This window comes from Alligator sinensis, unplaced genomic scaffold (genome assembly GCF_000455745.1).
Source record: "Alligator sinensis unplaced genomic scaffold, ASM45574v1 scaffold647_2, whole genome shotgun sequence".
Taxonomy (NCBI): domain Eukaryota; kingdom Metazoa; phylum Chordata; order Crocodylia; family Alligatoridae; genus Alligator; species Alligator sinensis.
The window spans coordinates 5,891,685-5,910,538 of record NW_005841832.1 but is presented as its reverse complement, the minus strand read 5'-3'; the positions used below and the strand labels follow the sequence as shown (position 1 = coordinate 5,910,538).

Here is an 18,854-nt window from a genome sequence, read left to right as displayed (position 1 = left end):
TACCCCCAAGAAACGCCCTGGTGAACAGAGCATCTCTGGTTCCTTGCTGCCCCACCCAATGAATTTGTAGGTGGCCACAAGATCACCTCTCAGCCTTCTCTTGAAGAGGCTGAAGAGATCCAGTTCCCTTAGTCTCTCCTCATAGGGCTTGGCCTGCAAAACCTTAACCATATGAGTGACCCTCCTCTGGACCCTCTAGAGCTTATCCACATCCTTCTTAAAGTACAGCACCCAAAACTGGATGCAGTACTCCAATTGCGGTCTGACCAATGCCACATAGAGGGGAAGCATCACCTCCTTGGATCTATTTGTCATGCATCTGCTAATGCATGATAAAGCGCAACTAGCTTTGCTGATGATTTCATCACACTGACAATGCATGTTAATCTTGGAGTCCACTATGACTCCAAGATCCCTTTCCACTTCTGTGCTGCTGAGAGGGGCATTTCCCAGCCAGTAAGTGTGCTGGATATTTTTATGCCCTAGGTGCAGCACTGCGTTTGTCCTTGTTCAACTGAATCCTATTGCGTTTAGCCCACTTTTCCAACCTGTCCAAGTCCGCCTGCAATCATTCCTTACCCTCCAGTGTGTTCATTTCACCCCACAATTTAGTATCATCCACAAACTTGGACAGAGTACATTTCAAGTCCACATCCAAGTTGCTGAAGAAGGCATTGAAGAGTACAGGTACAAGGACCGAGCCCTGCAGGACCCCACTGCCCACATCCTTTCAGGTCGATACCGACCCATCCACCACCATTCTCTGGGTGCAACCCCCAAGCCAATTTGCCACCCACTGAACTGTATAATCATCTAAGTCACAGCCTCTTAATTTATTTATGAGAATGGGATGAGATACCGTATCGAAGGCCTTCCTAAAATCCAAGTAAATGATATCCACCTCTACTGCTGCGTCTAAGCATTTTGTGACCTGGTCATAAAAAGCAACCAGATTAGTCAGGCATGATCTACATGCTACAAATCATGCTGCATCTGGATTCACACAAATATGATTCTTAATAATTTTTTCAAAGACTTTTCCAAGGGTAGAGGTGAGACTAACTGGCCTATAATTACTCAGATCCTCCTTCCTCCTCTTCTTGAAAATAGGGACCACATTGGCCCTTTTCCAGTCCTTCAGGACCTGACCTGAGTGCCACAAGAGCTCAAACAGCCGTTCCAGTGATTCTGCTATGACACCGGTCAATTCCTTCAGCACCCTCGGATGCAGCTCATCCGGGCCTGCTGACTTACACACATCCAGTCCATGCAAGTGATTCTGCACCAAGTCAGCGTCAACAGCTGATGGACTCGTGCACTTCTGATGTACATCTGAGAACCCATTAGGAGACTTATCTGTGGTCCTGGGTGCACTTGTAAATGCTACAACCAGAAGCAATAAACTCTGACACAAACTGTGCTGGATTCTATTCAGGTGCATTCATTGTGTATGTATATGTGCCGATTACACTGTGCAACTCTACTGAATCCAGAACAGCAGCAGGCATGTACAATTTTGGTCTACTGTATTTATCTGTGACTTCCATTTAGCTAGGAAAACAACACTGTCTAACACCACCGGGCAGCTATGGTTTACCTATTATTATGACACCATGAGGAAGAATACAAGTGAAAGGAACTGAAGGAAAAATTGGAGTATTTTTTGGCTTATTTATCTCAAGTAATTAAAAAAAAAGACATTAAGTGAATCAGGAATCTGAATCACTTTTGAAAAATTGGATTTAAGTGCTTTTGAAAACATTACCCTTTATGTATTTTGTAGGGCCGTGAGAAATTTTGCCTGCTGTTTCGTTTCAACGCAGTTTCAAGTAGTTTTGAGCTCAAAACAGCAAAATCAAAACAAAACAGCCTTGAAACAAAATGAGGGCAGTCAAAATGTTTTGAAAGTTTTTGAAAGTTTTGAAACATTTCAATTTTTGAAGCTGAAGCTGGGCTTGCCTTCAGGGAAACAAAGTAAGGAGAGGGAGGGGGAAGAGTAGGGAAGGACTGCTCTGACATTGACTGTGACTGTTTGGCTGCCTGAGATGCTGCTGGTGCTACTGTGCTGTTTACTAAGTTACTACCTGTTGTCTTTTAAAGTGGTGGGCCAATCTGAGGCTGTAGGGGAGGAGGAGACTTCATTGGGGCACACTATCATGTTGTGTAGAGGCCCCAGCGCCAGTGAAGGCACGCCTTAACATATACACACAGTCACCCATGTCACAAGTGTTGCTCAACAGCAGCTTGAGGTGCCTACACCTATCTCCTTGAAACCTGGCAGGCTTCATGGCCTCAGCAAGGGCTACCATGCCCGTAGTTTTCACCCCCATGTGCCTTCACACTTATAAGTGATACGAGTTTTGCTTTCAAGATTTTGTGGTGCAGTTTCCCAGAAACCCCTGCATCTATCTCCTTGAAACTTGGCAGGCATAATGCCCTCAGAAGGGGCTACCATTCCTGGTGTTTTTATCCAAATTTGCCAAAACATGACAAACTTATAGGCAGTTTTGTTCTTCCCCATTATAGCCTATGGGCAAACGTCAAAACAGAATAGAAACTGTGAAATGGTTTCAATGAAACGAAATGGAACAGTACTTTCGAAATGAAACAAAACTCAAAATGAAACACTGTCCCAGTGAAACGGAAGTTGAAACGAAATGGTGCCGTTTTGTACAGGCCCAGTATTTTGATAGTGTTATGTTTGTTACACAGCAATAACAAAAAGGAATGACATTTTAAAAAACTGAAATGAGGCTGTAATACCATGTAAACTGGAACACTCAGGGGCAAGTATAGGACTTGAAAGTGCTGGAAACTCATTGCTTGGATACTAGTTAGATTTTAGGTTTGAAGGTACCACTTCAAGAGATGGACGGCCCCTTTCTAAAGTTACCCAGTGCCTGGAGGATGTAGGAGTCATGGGTCACCCAAACAATGTGTATTCCATGTATTCCCAGGAAATGTAAAACTTGTACCCAGTTGTACTACTCCTTTGGCAGCATGGTTATATTGCCCAACCTCTGCTCCTCAAGGGATGTGTGCACCGATGCATGGAAAGTATAATGTATAATAGTATAATGCTCTTTCGTGCAGCATTCATTTAGGAGTGGATATCTATTGCCAAGGAAATGAGAACATGACTTTCTGCTTCTACTTCCAAAACTCTAGAGCATGTAGACACTTCTGTGGCATCCCAAGACAAGGGACATAATACCAGAGAGGAATACCCAAGTCCTCTGAACAAATCCTCAGAGAGACATTCTCAGCTAGCAGTTATGGAGCAGTGGATCTGTAACCTAATTAAATGTTGCCTATTCATTTCCAATGGATTCTACAAGATGACATTTTAACAGATCAAACCTAATTACTTGATAATGATAGAAATAATGGGTATTGATGAACATGGCTGTGGTGGTATTCATGCCTTTTGCAGATGTTGTTTTTTTTCCAGGAAAAGTGCAAATAATGCTTGCTGAGAATCCTTTAGGAAAAAAAAAACAGTGTTTTCCTCTAGAACATTTGATATTTTCAGGTACTTTACCATGCTCTTTTAGTTCAGTTTCATGTTATTATGACAGTGTATTAAATTTTAACAGCAAAAGCAAAGACACTAATGCAGGGGACAAGCCAAAAACATGCACAAAACCCCAGTGTCCTTGAACTCCATGAGAAAGAGTTATATACCTCAGTGCTCATAAATAATGCAATCAAAAAGAAAAAGGCATATGTTAAACTTTGGTTGCTTTATACATTGATACATTGTTTTTATAGTATTCATTCTAAGCTGACAGTGTAAAATTATTAGAAGCAGCAGCAGAAGATTTTCAACTCAGCATGCGTAGTAATTATTCTTCCAGGTCAATAACCATTAAAGCAAAACGTGGAAGGCTGAACCTTGAGTGCAGATTTCTGGGGAAAAAATCCCATATTCTTGTTCTGTGTAAAGCATTTAACTGTCGAAATTAATATAATCAACTACATAATGATTAAGTATGAGATATTTTGCATGTTCTTACTTATATTTTGTACTTTCCGTTACACAGATGACATATTTTCAAGCATTAAATATTCATTTCTGTTCTATAAAAAATTCATTACTACATCTGTCAATATTTGGAAATAGCTATCTATGCAGCAATATTCTTCCTTTTTAGGATACTTTAAATTAAACTGCCAGGGTAGGTAGCAAAAAAAAAAGGCAAGAGAAGATGTTGCAATTTAGGCAAATATAACAATTCTATTGTAGTACCAGAGAATTTGCTTCTTGGTCTTAGCATGTAAAGAACACAAGAATTGTTTATGTTCTTACAGAGAACAGAATAAGTAGTCAATCCTTCAGTGAAATGCTAATTTCCTGAAAAGTTCAAAGCCTGCACAGAAGGTTACCATGCCTTATACATCTACCTTTGCTTAAAGCCACACTCAAACACATAAGTGCGCTTTTGCGCACATACGTTTATTGCCTTATGCGAAGACGTTCAAAACAGTTCATTCCTGTTATCCAGGAGAAGAACCTAATGAGGTGTTCTTTGAAGGAGTTTTGTTGTAAAGGGTCCTCCTGATTATTATCAATACCTTGGTTCTGTAACACCTACAGTGGGTATATTTATGGAAGTCGCATTAAATACATTTAACATTTCTTTTGTCCAGCTACTATTTTATAGTACTTACCAAAATTCACTGTTTGCTCAAAATTCAGTATAGTGCAAATAAAAATACCTCCATACAAGTGCCTGGAAACAAATACTAATGTGGAGAAAAGTATGGGAGAAGTTGGGAACATACATTCAGACACTTGGTTTCAATAAAAGTTGGGCCTAAACTGCTTTCTGAACCTTTTTTTCCTTTTTCAGTGCTCCCCATTTATAACAAAGCATCATTACAAATACATATTTTTTTAACATGCTGGGTTGCCAAGGTATAGCCACATGACCACAAAAAGCGTGCAAAATTACTCATAGGACAATATAAACATATTCAGTCTGGTAAGACTGTACACAAGTCCACATCTGCATCTTCCTGTGCATACCTGTGTGCCCATGTGCACCTCAACACTGTAGTATCTACAAAAAATAATAGACTAAATATAGACATTGGATTTATGACACATTATAACCTGCCTCACATCTGACTCCCCAGGTACCTCTCCACTGTTTAACTGCTACATTCATCCCCCTTCTCCCCCGCCCCACCCAGCCTCTTCCATCCCTCCTCCCCCCCCCCCCAGCCCCCCCCAGCCTGTCTCTCACCTACTAACTCCTCAGTTTACATCTTCACTGACTTGACAGCCTGTCTCACATGCATGCCAGCCCAGCCTCTGGCCTCTTTACTATTCATTCCAACCAGGAAGAGCACACACCAAGTGCAGAGACTTCCTCAGACCGATGAAGGGTTTTTAAACCCAAAAGCTTTCAAACAAGATTTTTTTTCCAACTATTTCAGTTGGTCTAATAAAAGATCCAATTCACCCAAAGAACCTTGTCTACTTTGAAGATACACATTCCTCAGCTAAATGCTTGTTTAAATGAGACTGTGACCTCTTTGGCCAGGTACAGACATTGAACTTTTACCGGTATAAGGGATTGGAAGCTGGTCTATACTTGTAACAGAACAGCAGTTCAGCACACAGACTAGTTTAAAAATGGCAGAACCCAGTCTAAGATTTGCGCCTCCCCCTGCCCCACCACAAAGGGCGAATGTGTGTTCTGTTTGCTGCTACCGATCTAAACTACACTTAGAAAAAAATGTGCAACTTGGATAAATTCCGCATTGAACTTTTTGAATGTCTGTACCTAGCCTTGATGACAAAATATCAGAACTGACTTAGATGCACTTGGTTAGAGACAGCTTGTTAGAGAATTCAGAAAAATACATGTGCTTTTTTTTCCAAGGGTATAAACTACAAACCTAGGGTTTCATGCTAGACTCTTTATTCAGGTACCATTTCCATTGATTTCAAGTGATTGGCATGGACTGTGAATTGGTTAAAAAAAAAACAAACCGCAATATATTTTCTTACGATTAAAGAAAAAGTTACCGTGATAGTCATTGTATTAAAGTGAACACCAATAAAATCATATTGTTGGTGTCCTGCAGGAAATAAAGTTGCTCACCATCTTCAAGTGAGGGCACACATTAAAGAGATCTTAATACACAGTGACAAATAAAGCCATTATGAAAATTTAAACATTTGCATTAGTAATTCAAAATTTCCTTTAGGTAAAAAAGTGTCTAAAATATTTCCTTTACTTGGTTATGTTATCTGTTTCAATTCCTATTATATCACAAAAGTGTTCCAACACAACTTCTTCTAACATTTATATAATAGATCATCATCTTTGGAAATATTAACATTTTTTATTGCAGCAAAATAAAATTAATTTTAAACATAGTTCAATTGTTTTCCATGCAAAGCATTTTGACATACCCAAGGATGTGCTAGTAATGTTAACCTAAGAATTTGTTTTGGCAAGAGTCCATGGCTTTCCTGTAGTTACTGTGACATTGATGTATGAACTCTTTATCTGTCTCATTTGGTAGTTAGTCTTAGAGTAATAGGAAAGTAGGACTGGAAGAGACCTCAAAAAAGTCACGTAGTCCAAATAGCTTGCTCAAGGCAGGATCATTCCTGACCAAATGATCCCAGTCTAGTGTTTGTCTAACCTGAGTTTCAAGAGCTCCAATGACCAGAGCTGACCTGAGCAGGGTGTGGGGCCAGGGCAAATCAGCCCATGTGGGACCCTGTCCCTGGTCTGATCCCACGCGCCCTATAACTGAAGAAGCTGCTGCTGCCATTGGCAATGGCAGCTTTAGTGGCGGGGGGAAGTGAGCGGGCTGCTCCACCCAGCTCCGCAGGGCCCCCCAAAGTGCAGGATTCTACCAATGACTGAGAGATTCCATATAACCATTTTAGGTAATCTATTCCAGTGTTTAAATACCCTCAAGAGTTAGCAGATTCCTCCTAGTATCTAACCTGTATCTCCCATGTTACAATTTAAGCCTGTTATTTCTTGTCCTGTTCCCTGTGGATGCAGAGAACAATTGATTGCCGTACTCTTTATCACAACCCCTTCTGTATTAGAAGACTGTTAGTAAATTCCCCTCTTTATCCTTTCTCTAGACAAAATAATCCCAATCTTCCACCTTTTCTTCACGTCAGATTTTTTTAGACCTTGAATAATGTGTTGCTCTACAACTATTTAGTTGGTCTAATAAAAGATATCAGATTCACCCAAAGAACCTTGTCTGCATATTGCTCTACTCTGACCTTTTTCCAATTTGTCCATATCTTTCTTTAAGTGTTATGCTTGAAACATTGTGCACTATGTGAAGTTTCTGTGCAATCACTGTGTGTGGCTGCAAGAAAAGCATATTAAAGGTAAAGATCATCTAACACTTGGATGACATTGGGAATGACATTAAGGGTCTGCTTCCAGGTGATACTTAAAACTGCTAATCTGTAGGTATTTCCTAATGCATAATCTTAGCATTCTTGTTATTTTACTTTCCAGTACAGGGTATTAGAGACATTTATCATTCCAGAAAAGTTAGCAAAGCTACCACTGTACTTTGATTTTTCAAATGAAATTCTTTGGGTGGACATTACCTTTTCTAAAGGACTTTCTACTCGAGGAATGCTGATCATTGGCATCTGAGCCAGACTGTCCATATGTGAATGTTCATGTTCCGATTGTCTTCCTCTAAAGTTATTTACCACACATACAACCTAAAAAAAGGTTAGGAGGCAGTTAGAATAACTATTAAACATTTTAATTATTCAAGTCTGATCATGCAATCTTAACTCAGGCCAAACTCCTGCTATTGTTAGAGCTTACAGTAGAAGCACAGACTTATTAATGAAGTATTAAAAAAATCCCAATTGTCCTATCATAAATAAAACTAAGTACTATTTCAAATTATTCTGAGATCAATGAGCTTCTACCCGAATAGAAAGTTCAGAAATTGACCAATTGTAATTAGAAGCAAAAGCATAATTCTAGTAAAAACAGCATTATAAATCTGAGTTTGTAAACTAGATTGGCTTAAATTGTTTTTTGTTCTAGTCAAACTCGTGTTTTGACAAAAAATATTAAATTGATATTACAAAGATATAATTTTAAACAATGTATTATTTATTTCACACATCATCATAGTGCAAGAACTTTCTGAATGAAAATCTGTTGCTGTTGTGAAATAATGTTACCATTTCCAACAATTTAAAGTTCAAAATAAAGGAGTGTTCAAAACAGCTTTTAATCAAATAAATTAATAAAAAGTACAGTAATACCCAAGTTTTCCCTAATGGATCTAACCACATATAATTTAACTGCTTATCACCTGATGCTACATGACATAAAATACAAGCACAAACAGCTCTTCATCTGGCAGTAGTTAGAAAGTATCAATGCATTGTACTTTATTAATCTCGGGGACTATTAATATTAATTTTATTTATGTTACAGTGTTTCTTCACTCTGATGGCTTTTTCAATATTGTATAGTTGAATATGGTACAGAAATCTGAGTAGCATGCACATAATGGAAAAGTACTCTAGTAAAAAGATGGATTAGTGTGAAATAATTCTCAGATCTGTTAAATAATATTGCCTGAAGTGGACTAAATATAAATTGCATACCTTAATTTCTGAAAAGTATTTATAATCCTCTCTTTTCAACAGATACTGTAGCCTACTGCAAAATGTCTTTGTTTTACATAACTTTTATTGTACAGTGCAATTTCTTTCTTTAAATTATTCCAGTGGCAAGGTTCCTACAAAACTGATGTTTGAATATAATGGTGACATTCATATAGCATGCCCAAATTGTTTCTTCTTCTCCAGAAACAGCTAGTGAATAATCAAACATTTAATACCCAAAATGTTGAGTTTTCCACTTAGAAGCCATTTGATTGAGCAGGGGGTTTTGCTACTGTATGTTAAATGTGATGCCCTACCATTTTTATAAAAGGAACTCATACTCTATAGTGCCAGCATTCAGAAGTTAAGGTAAAAGGATGGGCTTTTGGTTTCCATCTGTGCTGGAGGCAGATCTTCAGGGGTACACACAGCACAGAAAATGTAGAAAAAGCAGCTTGCTAAGAATCCCACGAGCATGAAATATTTCCACTGTGACAGCTTAAGCAACTGATTTGGGCTCCTTCTGGCGTAGGTAATCTCCTGGGGCAGGTGGAATGCGTGGTCAGATACTCCATCTGTCCTAGGCAAATAGGAGGGCTCTCAGATATGGGGGAAAAGGCATTACTTCTGGTGGAACGAGGGAGTAACATCATTCCTCTCTTCCCTCTCCGGCATCTAAGAGAAGTATAGCTCAAGACCAAAGAACCAGGACCCAAAGTATTTTGTAGAGTAAAAATTATATGAACTTTGAGGAGTGAATATAATGCTATTGCATGGTGGCAGATGGATAGACCTGTATAATAAATGAGAGGTAGTTCAACTTCTGTACCCTTTCCATAGATCAGCCCTCTACTGAGATTCTGAATGAAGAGGTTATGAATGAGGTTTTATGATGTGGATATATGTCCGTATAAATCAAAACCACACATCTGGCTGCAAGAATACAGATCTAAGAGAAAGGGAACCTTGCATACAAGGCTGCAAATGAAATAAAAGAAAGCTATATATTAAATAAATTCACTTAATTCTTGAATAGAACTTAAAACTAAGTGAAGGACTTTTATTCCAGAAAACCACACCATTTTCAACAACATGAGCCAAATATAGCAGGGGTATTTTAAGTAAGAAATCACTACTGTGCAATGAAGAGGTTTGCTTCTTTGGCCCTGATAAGTAATAATAAACTAAATTCTAATATTCTGTTATCAAAACCAATACTGGATGCCATTCTGAAAGATACTCTAGCTCAACCAGTTACGGAATGCTACAAGAATTACCAGATGAAATTCTATGACCTGTATTGTCCAGGAAATCAGATGAGATGATGATATTGGCCTTAGTATTTATGAAAAATAAATCTATGAACACTGGTATTTTAACTAACAAGCTTGGACACAACACAAAGTCTGACATTTTAGAAACCTGTAAAGAAATCTACAGAATCAATTCACCCATTAGGAGATGCAAATGTATTCATTACATTCTTTATTGGGTGTTAGGTGAGAAATCCTGGCCCCAGGATTGCTTTCCCCATTGATTTTCAGTAGGCCAAAAATTTCCCCCTTTGCACCAGATCCTAAAAAAGACCTAGGTGCCTAAAACAGAACCTAGGCAGACGTTGCAATCCAAGAAACCCCTGCTCATCAACCTCCTAACTCTGGAATTGCTGAGGCACCTACTTTTTTGACCAGAAAGTTCCCTTGGTACCTGCAGTTCTGCTTTCTGTGCATGTCTCTAGACTGAGTTACAAGGTATCTAACACTTAACTACGCCTCACTGAGATCCAGAAACTAGGTAGGGCAGGGCCTAACTACCCTGAGAGGCCCAATCTAGCAGATGAGTTCAAAACTCATTGACAACATTGATTTCAGCACAAAAAAGCAGAAGTCATTTACATTGGATTTCACATTGTCCCATATTGTCACTTTATTTATAGAAGTCTATTGCCAGACATTGGTTCAAGGATCTAGCGCTTGAGTAGATAGATCCTTGTGAGTTCCCACCCTGATTTAGGTGCCCAAGCTCTAGAAAAGGGTTGGAATTTAGATGCACCCTTATTCTCAGCATTTCTTATTGGTTAACCCTAGATGGATGCCTGCTTAGCATGTAGGTATTTTTGTAATTTTTTTGAGGCTTTAACTCTCCCCATGCACTGTGTTGGAGGCCTACGTACTTAACTCTGGGTTTTGGATTCTACTCTGAGGGCCAAGCATGTAACATTTAGTCATTACAGCACCTTACATATACGCTCCTAAGGTTCTTATTGCATGTAGCCTTCCAATTCTCTTTATCCACATCCAAAACACACACTTACCAAAAAAACTGCTATAGATATTCCAATTAGAAATCCTGCTATCACATCTGACCAGTGATTTCGATACTCTGCTACTCTGTTGATTCCAGTAAGAAAGGCCAGACATATTAAGCCCAAACACAGAACAGGTTTTGCAAGTCTTGTTCCTCTGGCTTTTACTGTGTTGGTAATATACATCTGGAAATTAAAAGAAGAAAATACAAAAGACTACAATGAATGATATTTCCTATCAATCTCTGAAAGACTCTTTAGAATTTGGTGCACACTTTTCTGTTCAAAACAAGAAAGAAGAGCTTTCTATTCATTACATTACCCAAGCCTGTTGCACTCTTTTCTTACCCAGAGATTGGATGAGTACATTTTTCAGCTGGGATTTATCATCATTACAGACATTGGAAATCTAAGCAATATACAACAGGGCTCTTAATCTCATTTAAAACTTTAAATGGTAATTTAAAAAATCCAACTTTTTTTTTTTACATTTAGGATGTTTATGCTCAATTGCTCATGCTTTTGGGGAGCAAGGGTTTTTGGCACTGGTGCCAGGGAAGAATATACCTGTCCTGCAAAGCTCCTGATCTGAGCCAGAACAGAGTCTTGTTTTCACAGGCAAGTGTTTGTACCCGCATTTTTTATGCAACAGCTTTAAAGGGGAGATTGTCCATCTGTTTTCTGCATAGTCTGACAGTACATGAGAATTTGCCAATAACAGTGAGAATCATACCACCACCCAGATCTAATTTTTGGAAATAAAACATATCAATTTCAACATGTCAATTTAAAACATGTCAGTTCTGGGCAGATCGTGTTTCTGTACTTTTCAGATGCTGATGGAGGGCAATTAGTGCCAATTAACCTCATTGTGTGAAGAGGTCTGGAAACAGAAACTTATTTAAACAGTTTTGCCAAACTCCACTTAGTCAATTTCTTCACCCCTGACCAGCTATGAAATATCATCACTGTAAACACACTATGCGAGCGCAAATGGTGACTTATGACAGTTCACTGCTTTGACACTGGCAACACACAATTTAGTGATGTGGCCACACCAGTAACAACACTGAAGTACGCAAAGTTTGATAGACCCACAGAGATGTTGACTTATGGCTTAAGACCCTGTGTTGAAAAGGTCCCTTTTCCAGTCCTTCCAGATACTAAGATCTAGGGCCTAGTGTTACATGAAATTCCTCTGCCTAAACTGGTTTTTGATGGAAAACTAAGTTCTCAATTAAATGCATTTTTCCTAGGTGATTCCTCCACATGCCAAAGGAGTATTTAGTTTCTGCATAAGATTCTGAATTTCTAAAACATAAACATCTAAAAATTCAAACTTTACATAGTTGGGGACTAATTCTTAGAGGGGGAAAAAAAAGATAAGCCATGTATTTCTACCCCATGCTGCTTTAACGTTCAGAACCATCTCCTAGTATTGCCCAAAGAAATAGGGCTGCATAGGGAACTATTATTTTATATTTCTAAAAATGACAAGTGAACAGACCATTCAACCCTCTGAAAGCTTCTGACTGGTTTATATGGGTAGTATGTCACATAGTACTGCAGAAACCCAATCAGCAAGCAGACCAATGAAATATTTGATATAGACTTATAGAAGCAACTGCAAGCCAAACAAAAACTGGCTCCTTGTCTTGAATCCTAGCAACAAACCAAGAGCTGGAATATGCTCAAAGAAAGCATGTGTCAAAACCAGCTAATCACAAAGTGCATGTAGGTGTTAAGCCACCATATTATAGATCCATTGACAAAACATGATACATGCCACTTTTTTTCCTTAGGGTATGGATAGAAGGCCCATGATATAGATAAAATATGAATGGCAGAATCAGAGAACTTAAATAATAGTACAGTATTATGGAACATGCACACATCACATACCTTGCATGGTGCTTAAACTTGCACATCACTGGATTTCCAGCATAAATTATGCTGCTAGCTTGCATTAATTGGAAGGATGTGGTGAAGAGCAGACAGCAGAACATAAGAAAAAAAACATTTCAGCCCATATCTGCAACCCATATTACTCCCCTTTTCACTCTAGCTCATTTAGGAAACAATATATTTTTCCCTTCACTTGCTCTCTTTTTAAGTTTTGGTCACATTTCTCTGGGCTTTTCCTTCTCTGTGCTCTGCTCCTATGCAATATTGATAAGACAGTATTAATTTCAACTTCCAGCTGTTTTCCAGCTATTTTCTTTTGGTATTGAGCACCCAAGCCCACTTCTCCAGCGACTGAGAGAGCTGAATCACCCAATGACACCTATATTTCAATGACACTTACTGCACTCCAGAGTACTGGGCATTTTAGTACACTATGATCTTTGTTATCCACACTACATATTATAAACCAGATTTCCATTATTCCTTGTGTCAGAGAAAAAACTGTGATGTCTTGAATATACAGAAAGTTCACCAGGTTTCAAACACAGCTTGAATAGGACTGACAAGAGTGGGTTGGCAGCAGGCTACGCTTGTTTTAATTCTACTCCATAGGTGTTAAAGCAAAATGACTACTTGTAAGTAAATATCAACTAAATAAAGTACATTTTTCAAAGGCAAGTGACAGTGATGTATATTAATTATCTATAATAGGTACTCATCACTCCAGAAGATAATCTTAACTCTTAACAGAAAAGTCAAAACCATTATGGTGCTGAATGGAGCTCATTGCTCCCATTCTGTGTGAGCCACAAGGACTCAGAACTTTGTAGGAGATGTTCACCAGCACTCTGCACTATTCACGCACATTCCTGAAGACCTCATTTCAGGCAAAACATCCACTGAATCAAAAAGCGCTGCAGAATCCAGCCCAACATGTCTAACTCATAAGTTCTGGCGTCTGGGCCCACTGAAAACTATATTTAAGGTGGTAATGGCCCTTCTGTTCTTCAGAGTAGTAGTTTGAGAGTTCTGATAATATAGTTACCAGTTTTATCAAAACACAGCCACAACTGATTGTACAAATAATGTTGAATTAATGAATCAGTGTAAGCATGACAGTATCTTTAGTTCAAACAGTATCCATTTGCGATCTTCTCTGTGTCTGTTTCAAACCAGAGAAAACATATGTTTCTAAGACTGGTTACCTGCAGTTTTGGTGGTACATTCATCTTAGTCAAAGATTAGGTTTGTGCTAAGGAATAAAATGTAATTAAACAATGGTTTTGTTCATGCTCTTGAAGCAAAGTGCTGGAAAAGCAGGATAAACAAACGTATGATAAAAGAATAAAGATATTACAAAGATGACTGAGTTTTTGCTATTCTTCATAAATATTAAATGCATTCTCGGCAAAGGATCAGTGAATTAAAATTGGGTTCTCCTCAGCGAGAATGAATGATATGATAAATTGTAAGTTGAATAATGATAGTTACTGAACAAAATTCTATTTTAGTTTCTTCCAGGGACAAAAGTGCAGGGTAATTCTAAAATAGCCTTGTAAAGTAAACTCAGCAGAAGGACCAATAAACAAATAAGATCATGGGTATAATGCCAAGAATAACTGATAGGGGTTGATCCATTAGAGAATTCTCACAGATAGCATTTTGCATTCAATTCACAGGTAGTATTTCTTTCACCACACAAGATCATTGTTAAATCTTGACTGTGGATACTCTTGCTATTGCTAATCTAAATTTAGGTCTATGCATGCAGAGATCAGAAGACACTATAGACAGGCGAGCACAAGCAGTAAGGGAGCAATATGGAAGTAAGTGTCATGTAGTACAGTGCTTTTGTACGCAACATTTACTATTCAGCAAAAAATGTATACAATATAAAAATGAAATAAATACCTTGAACAAAGCATTTCTGAAAAATGTTTGTCAGTTCATTTTCTTTTGATTGTGACGAATACAAACACTAGCAACCTAAGCAAGATTGGAGGTACTGTATTACTTTTGATATCTATACTTTCAGAGCCTATCAATATAAATAATAAATACTAATAATAATTATCTTTCCATAGATCAGATTTTTAAAGGCATTTCAGTGAGAAATGATACACTATCTTTTCTTGACAATCTTATTTACTATTTTTCTCATCTTATATAAATGCAGTGTTAAGTATTCTAACAAGTAATAAACCTACCTCTTAAAAACTCATTCTGTAATCAAATTTTGCTTAATGTCTTCTTGTTTAAGAAAAAACAGCTGTACATATCAATTTATATTTTTTAGACATTGCATGTATTATACGCTTGATAGCAAGGTCAAAAGTAAGACTTAATTCTAAAAGCCATATAACAATACAGCAATTTATTGTTATTTCCACTAGAGGTCAGAATCATCATCACCACCACCATAAAGTATACAAACAAACTGGATCCTCAGACAGGAATCTCGAAAGATTATAAGCAGAAGAAAAATTAATGTTCATATTAAAATCTTAACAGGAAAGCACCCAGCAGAGGATATTATGCTGCAGAAAATATAAAATATAGGTTTTACAAAGTTCAACAGACACCTTAGACACTAAATGCAACAATTCAGAAATAAGCAGTCATGTGTCAAATGCAGGCCAAATGATTTGCAGGCTTCTAGCAAGAGTTATCTCTAAGCTTTTTCTTTCAACAAATCTTTAACTCATCCTCCCACTTTCCCTTTCCTTATTCTCTTACATATGCATATACCCAGAGTCATACATACAGAGTGGCTCAAAACATCCCATGTTTAGCTAGGGGATGGTTACCTCAATTCCAGTTGAGTAAGACCAAGTCAGGTTGCTCACTCACAGAGCAACTAATCAGAACACCATTACATTCTTGACCGGCCTGCTCTGAATTGTGGCTAAGCATTCATTCAGCCAGAAAACTGTACTGTGGCCTGCTACTGCACCTTATTGTTGAAGCAGGTGGATAGGAATAATAGACTGGAAGGACAGGATAGATCAGCAGCAAATTACTACCCTCATAGAAGGGGTGCAGAAGGAATAAATCCCCACCCCACCTTGGAAAAGCACAAATTAGCCATTTTTAAGCATTACGTAGTTAGAGAACTGCTAAACTATACAGATAAAGGTGATCATATGTGCTTCATCTGTACGGCATGTAGCCCCATCAATTGTTCATGCATCCAAGGATCACAACATTTAAATAAATGACAAAATAAACAAAAGAAAGTCTCAATACACAGACATATACCTCAGTGCTTCCCAACCTGGGTTAACCATTTACTCAAAATTCTATTCTGTTTTTACATCAACTTTTTTACTGAATAATCAATGGCCAAATCCATTCCTGGAGTAATTACACTATTTTGTTCTGCAATCTGCTAAGCCTCACTATAGACAAAAGAGCAGAACAAAGACCACAGTTCCTTTGTTACTGCAGTGAAACCTACATTTTGTTAGAAATTTTACAGTAGCTAGTAATGACCATATGCAAATCTGGTCCAGATTTTTACTGTAAAACTTTTTTGCCCATATTTAAGATGCTCTGACTATAGACATGGAGACCATCTGGGGGAACTTAGAGAGAAAGACATTTCCTAGTACTCTTACTACCTCTTAAGTATAGATACACCAGCAAATGCTAACCATGGCTATGTTATTAGTAACTAATAATTAATTCTCAATCTACTCTCCAATTTTTCAATTGTTTTTCCCATGAAAATGACAAAACATGTTTTTCAGACTTCTGAAAGCCACTATAGATTCAAAAGAACCCCAGGATGTATACCTGATTAACATAGAGAACAGAAGGGTGTGGGCAGTGGGGTCCCGCAGGGCTCGGTCCTTGGACCGATACTCTTTAATGTCTTCATCAGTGACTTGGACGAGGGAGTGAAATGTACTCTGTCCAAGTTTGCAGATGACACAAAGCTATGGGGAGAAGTGGACACGCCGGAGGGCAGGGAACAGCTGCAAGCAGACCTGGACAGGTTGGACAAGTGGGCAGAAAACAACAGAATGCAGTTCAACAAGGAGAAATGCAAAGTGCTGCACCTAGGGAGGAAAAATGTCCAGCACACCTACTGCCTAGGAAATGACCTGCTGGGTGGCACGGAAGTGGAAAGGGATCTTGGAGTCCTAGTGGACTCCAAGATGAACATGAGTTGGCAGTGTGACGAAGCCATCAGAAAAGCTAACAGCACTTTATCGTGCATCAGCAGATGCATGACAAATAGATCCAAGGAGGTGATACTTCCCCTCTATCGGGCGCTGGTCAGACCGCAGTTGGAGTACTGCATTCAATTCTGGGCGCCACAATTCAAGAGGGATGCGGATAACCTGGAGAGGGTCCAGAGAAGGGCCACTCGTATGGTTAAGGGCCTGCAGACCAAGCCCTACTAGGAGAGACTAGAGAAACTGGACCTTTTCAGCCTCCGCAAGAGAAGGTCGAGAGGCGACCTTGTGGCTGCCTATAAGTTCATCACGGGGGCACAGAAGGGAATTGGTGAGGTTTTATTCACCAAGGCGCCCCTGGGGGTTACAAGAAATAATGGACACAAGCTAGCAGAAAGCAGATTTAGATTGGACATTAGGAAGAACTTCTTCACAGTTCTTTCCTGCATATGCAGGGCGTCAGATTCGATGATCTATTGAGGTCCTTTCCGACCCTAACATCTATGAATCTATGAATCTATAGGTAGACAGCTCTACACTCAGTGAAGTAGATTCCAATACCATCATCTCATCTGGACCTGTCCTATAACTTATCAGAGCACTTCCATCCCATGTGCGCTGAATTTCACACCTCTATCAAATCCAAGAAAGCTGAGAGACCGAGTCTCCTGAAACTGACAGAAGAGAAACATTGAGATGAGCATCATCATCATTGCCTTCAGCCTGACTTCAGACTAACACAGCTAACTACCTCTCTCTGCTCATTGATATAAAAGGCAAAGATTTTTTGTGATATATTTTACTGGACCAATGGTATAGTTGAAAGAACTGTTGGACAAGCTTTTCGGTATCAAATGTCTTTCCTCAAGCACTTTATACCAAAAAGCTAGACCAACAGCTCTCCCAACTATACAAGTTGTTCCAGTAAAAGATACACAAAAATCCTCATCTATCATACACTTTTTTTTTTGACTGCTGCAGCTAGAACAACACACCAATCCCATACTACTACTATCACCACTGATGGCACTGTACCCAAACTGCCTTGCAATCTCCTCTAACAGCTTCAAATGCACTCAATAGAAGGGACAATTTAACTGAATCTTACATAAAAAGTGTGTCAAGACAGAAGATCCAATGACCGTTATTGAGACTCACCTTCTATCGCAGACTAAGATCAAAACAAGGTCTGTGCTTAATAGTCAAAGATGTCTAAAGCAGTTCATACATCCAAAATTTCTTTTCATGACGAAGACCACCAATGGAACTTTATTAGAGCTAGTTTCTTATCAAATATCCAATCTAAAACCTGTTTGAAAGGTTTCCAGAAAATTTGTGAACTTCAGGTATTGCCAGAATTAGTTCACTTGCCTGCTTGCCTAGACAAATGAAATAACAGACAGAACCAAAAATGGACTTGCCATTTTAATTTTTTGAGTTATACAATGGAAAAATATCAAAATAGCACAGGAAGAACTCAAAACTCTTCTCAGTTGCACCTTGCAAAGATCAAGCCCTACATTTTCAAAACAAAGTGATATTGCAAACCACAAAGCCTCCATTAAGGTGTACAGGAACCAGGTGGTTAATTCCCAATCTACAATTTCTGAAATCTAACTTGTTTCAGAACAACTTATTTTTAAGTCTCCATTACAAAAAACAAAACACAAAAATATTCCTATAACTAACTGGAACATGGCCTGGTAGAATGTTACATGTTCAACCTGGATTTGCTATCTACTTGCATTTCAAAGTACTGTTGATAGTACTTTGGTGTTTAATAGCCTGGCAGTGTTTGCCTGAAAATTTCATTGCGTAGGCAGATGCT

The 18,854-nt window shown here is 38.5% G+C and overlaps 1 protein-coding gene across 1 annotated transcript in view; it reads right to left on the bottom strand.

Moving 5' to 3' along the window:
- Positions 1–4,456: 4,456 nt before the first annotated feature.
- PLPPR5 (phospholipid phosphatase related 5) overlaps positions 4,457–18,854 on the bottom strand; it is a 116,017-nt gene continuing 101,619 nt past the window's right edge. The window contains exons 4-6 of the mRNA XM_025193209.1: positions 10,950–11,126; positions 7,607–7,726; positions 4,457–4,591 (exon numbers count right to left, since the gene is read on the bottom strand). Coding sequence (XP_025048994.1) covers positions 4,457–4,591; positions 7,607–7,726; positions 10,950–11,126 — 432 coding nt within the window. The remainder of the gene's footprint in view (positions 4,592–7,606; positions 7,727–10,949; positions 11,127–18,854) is intronic.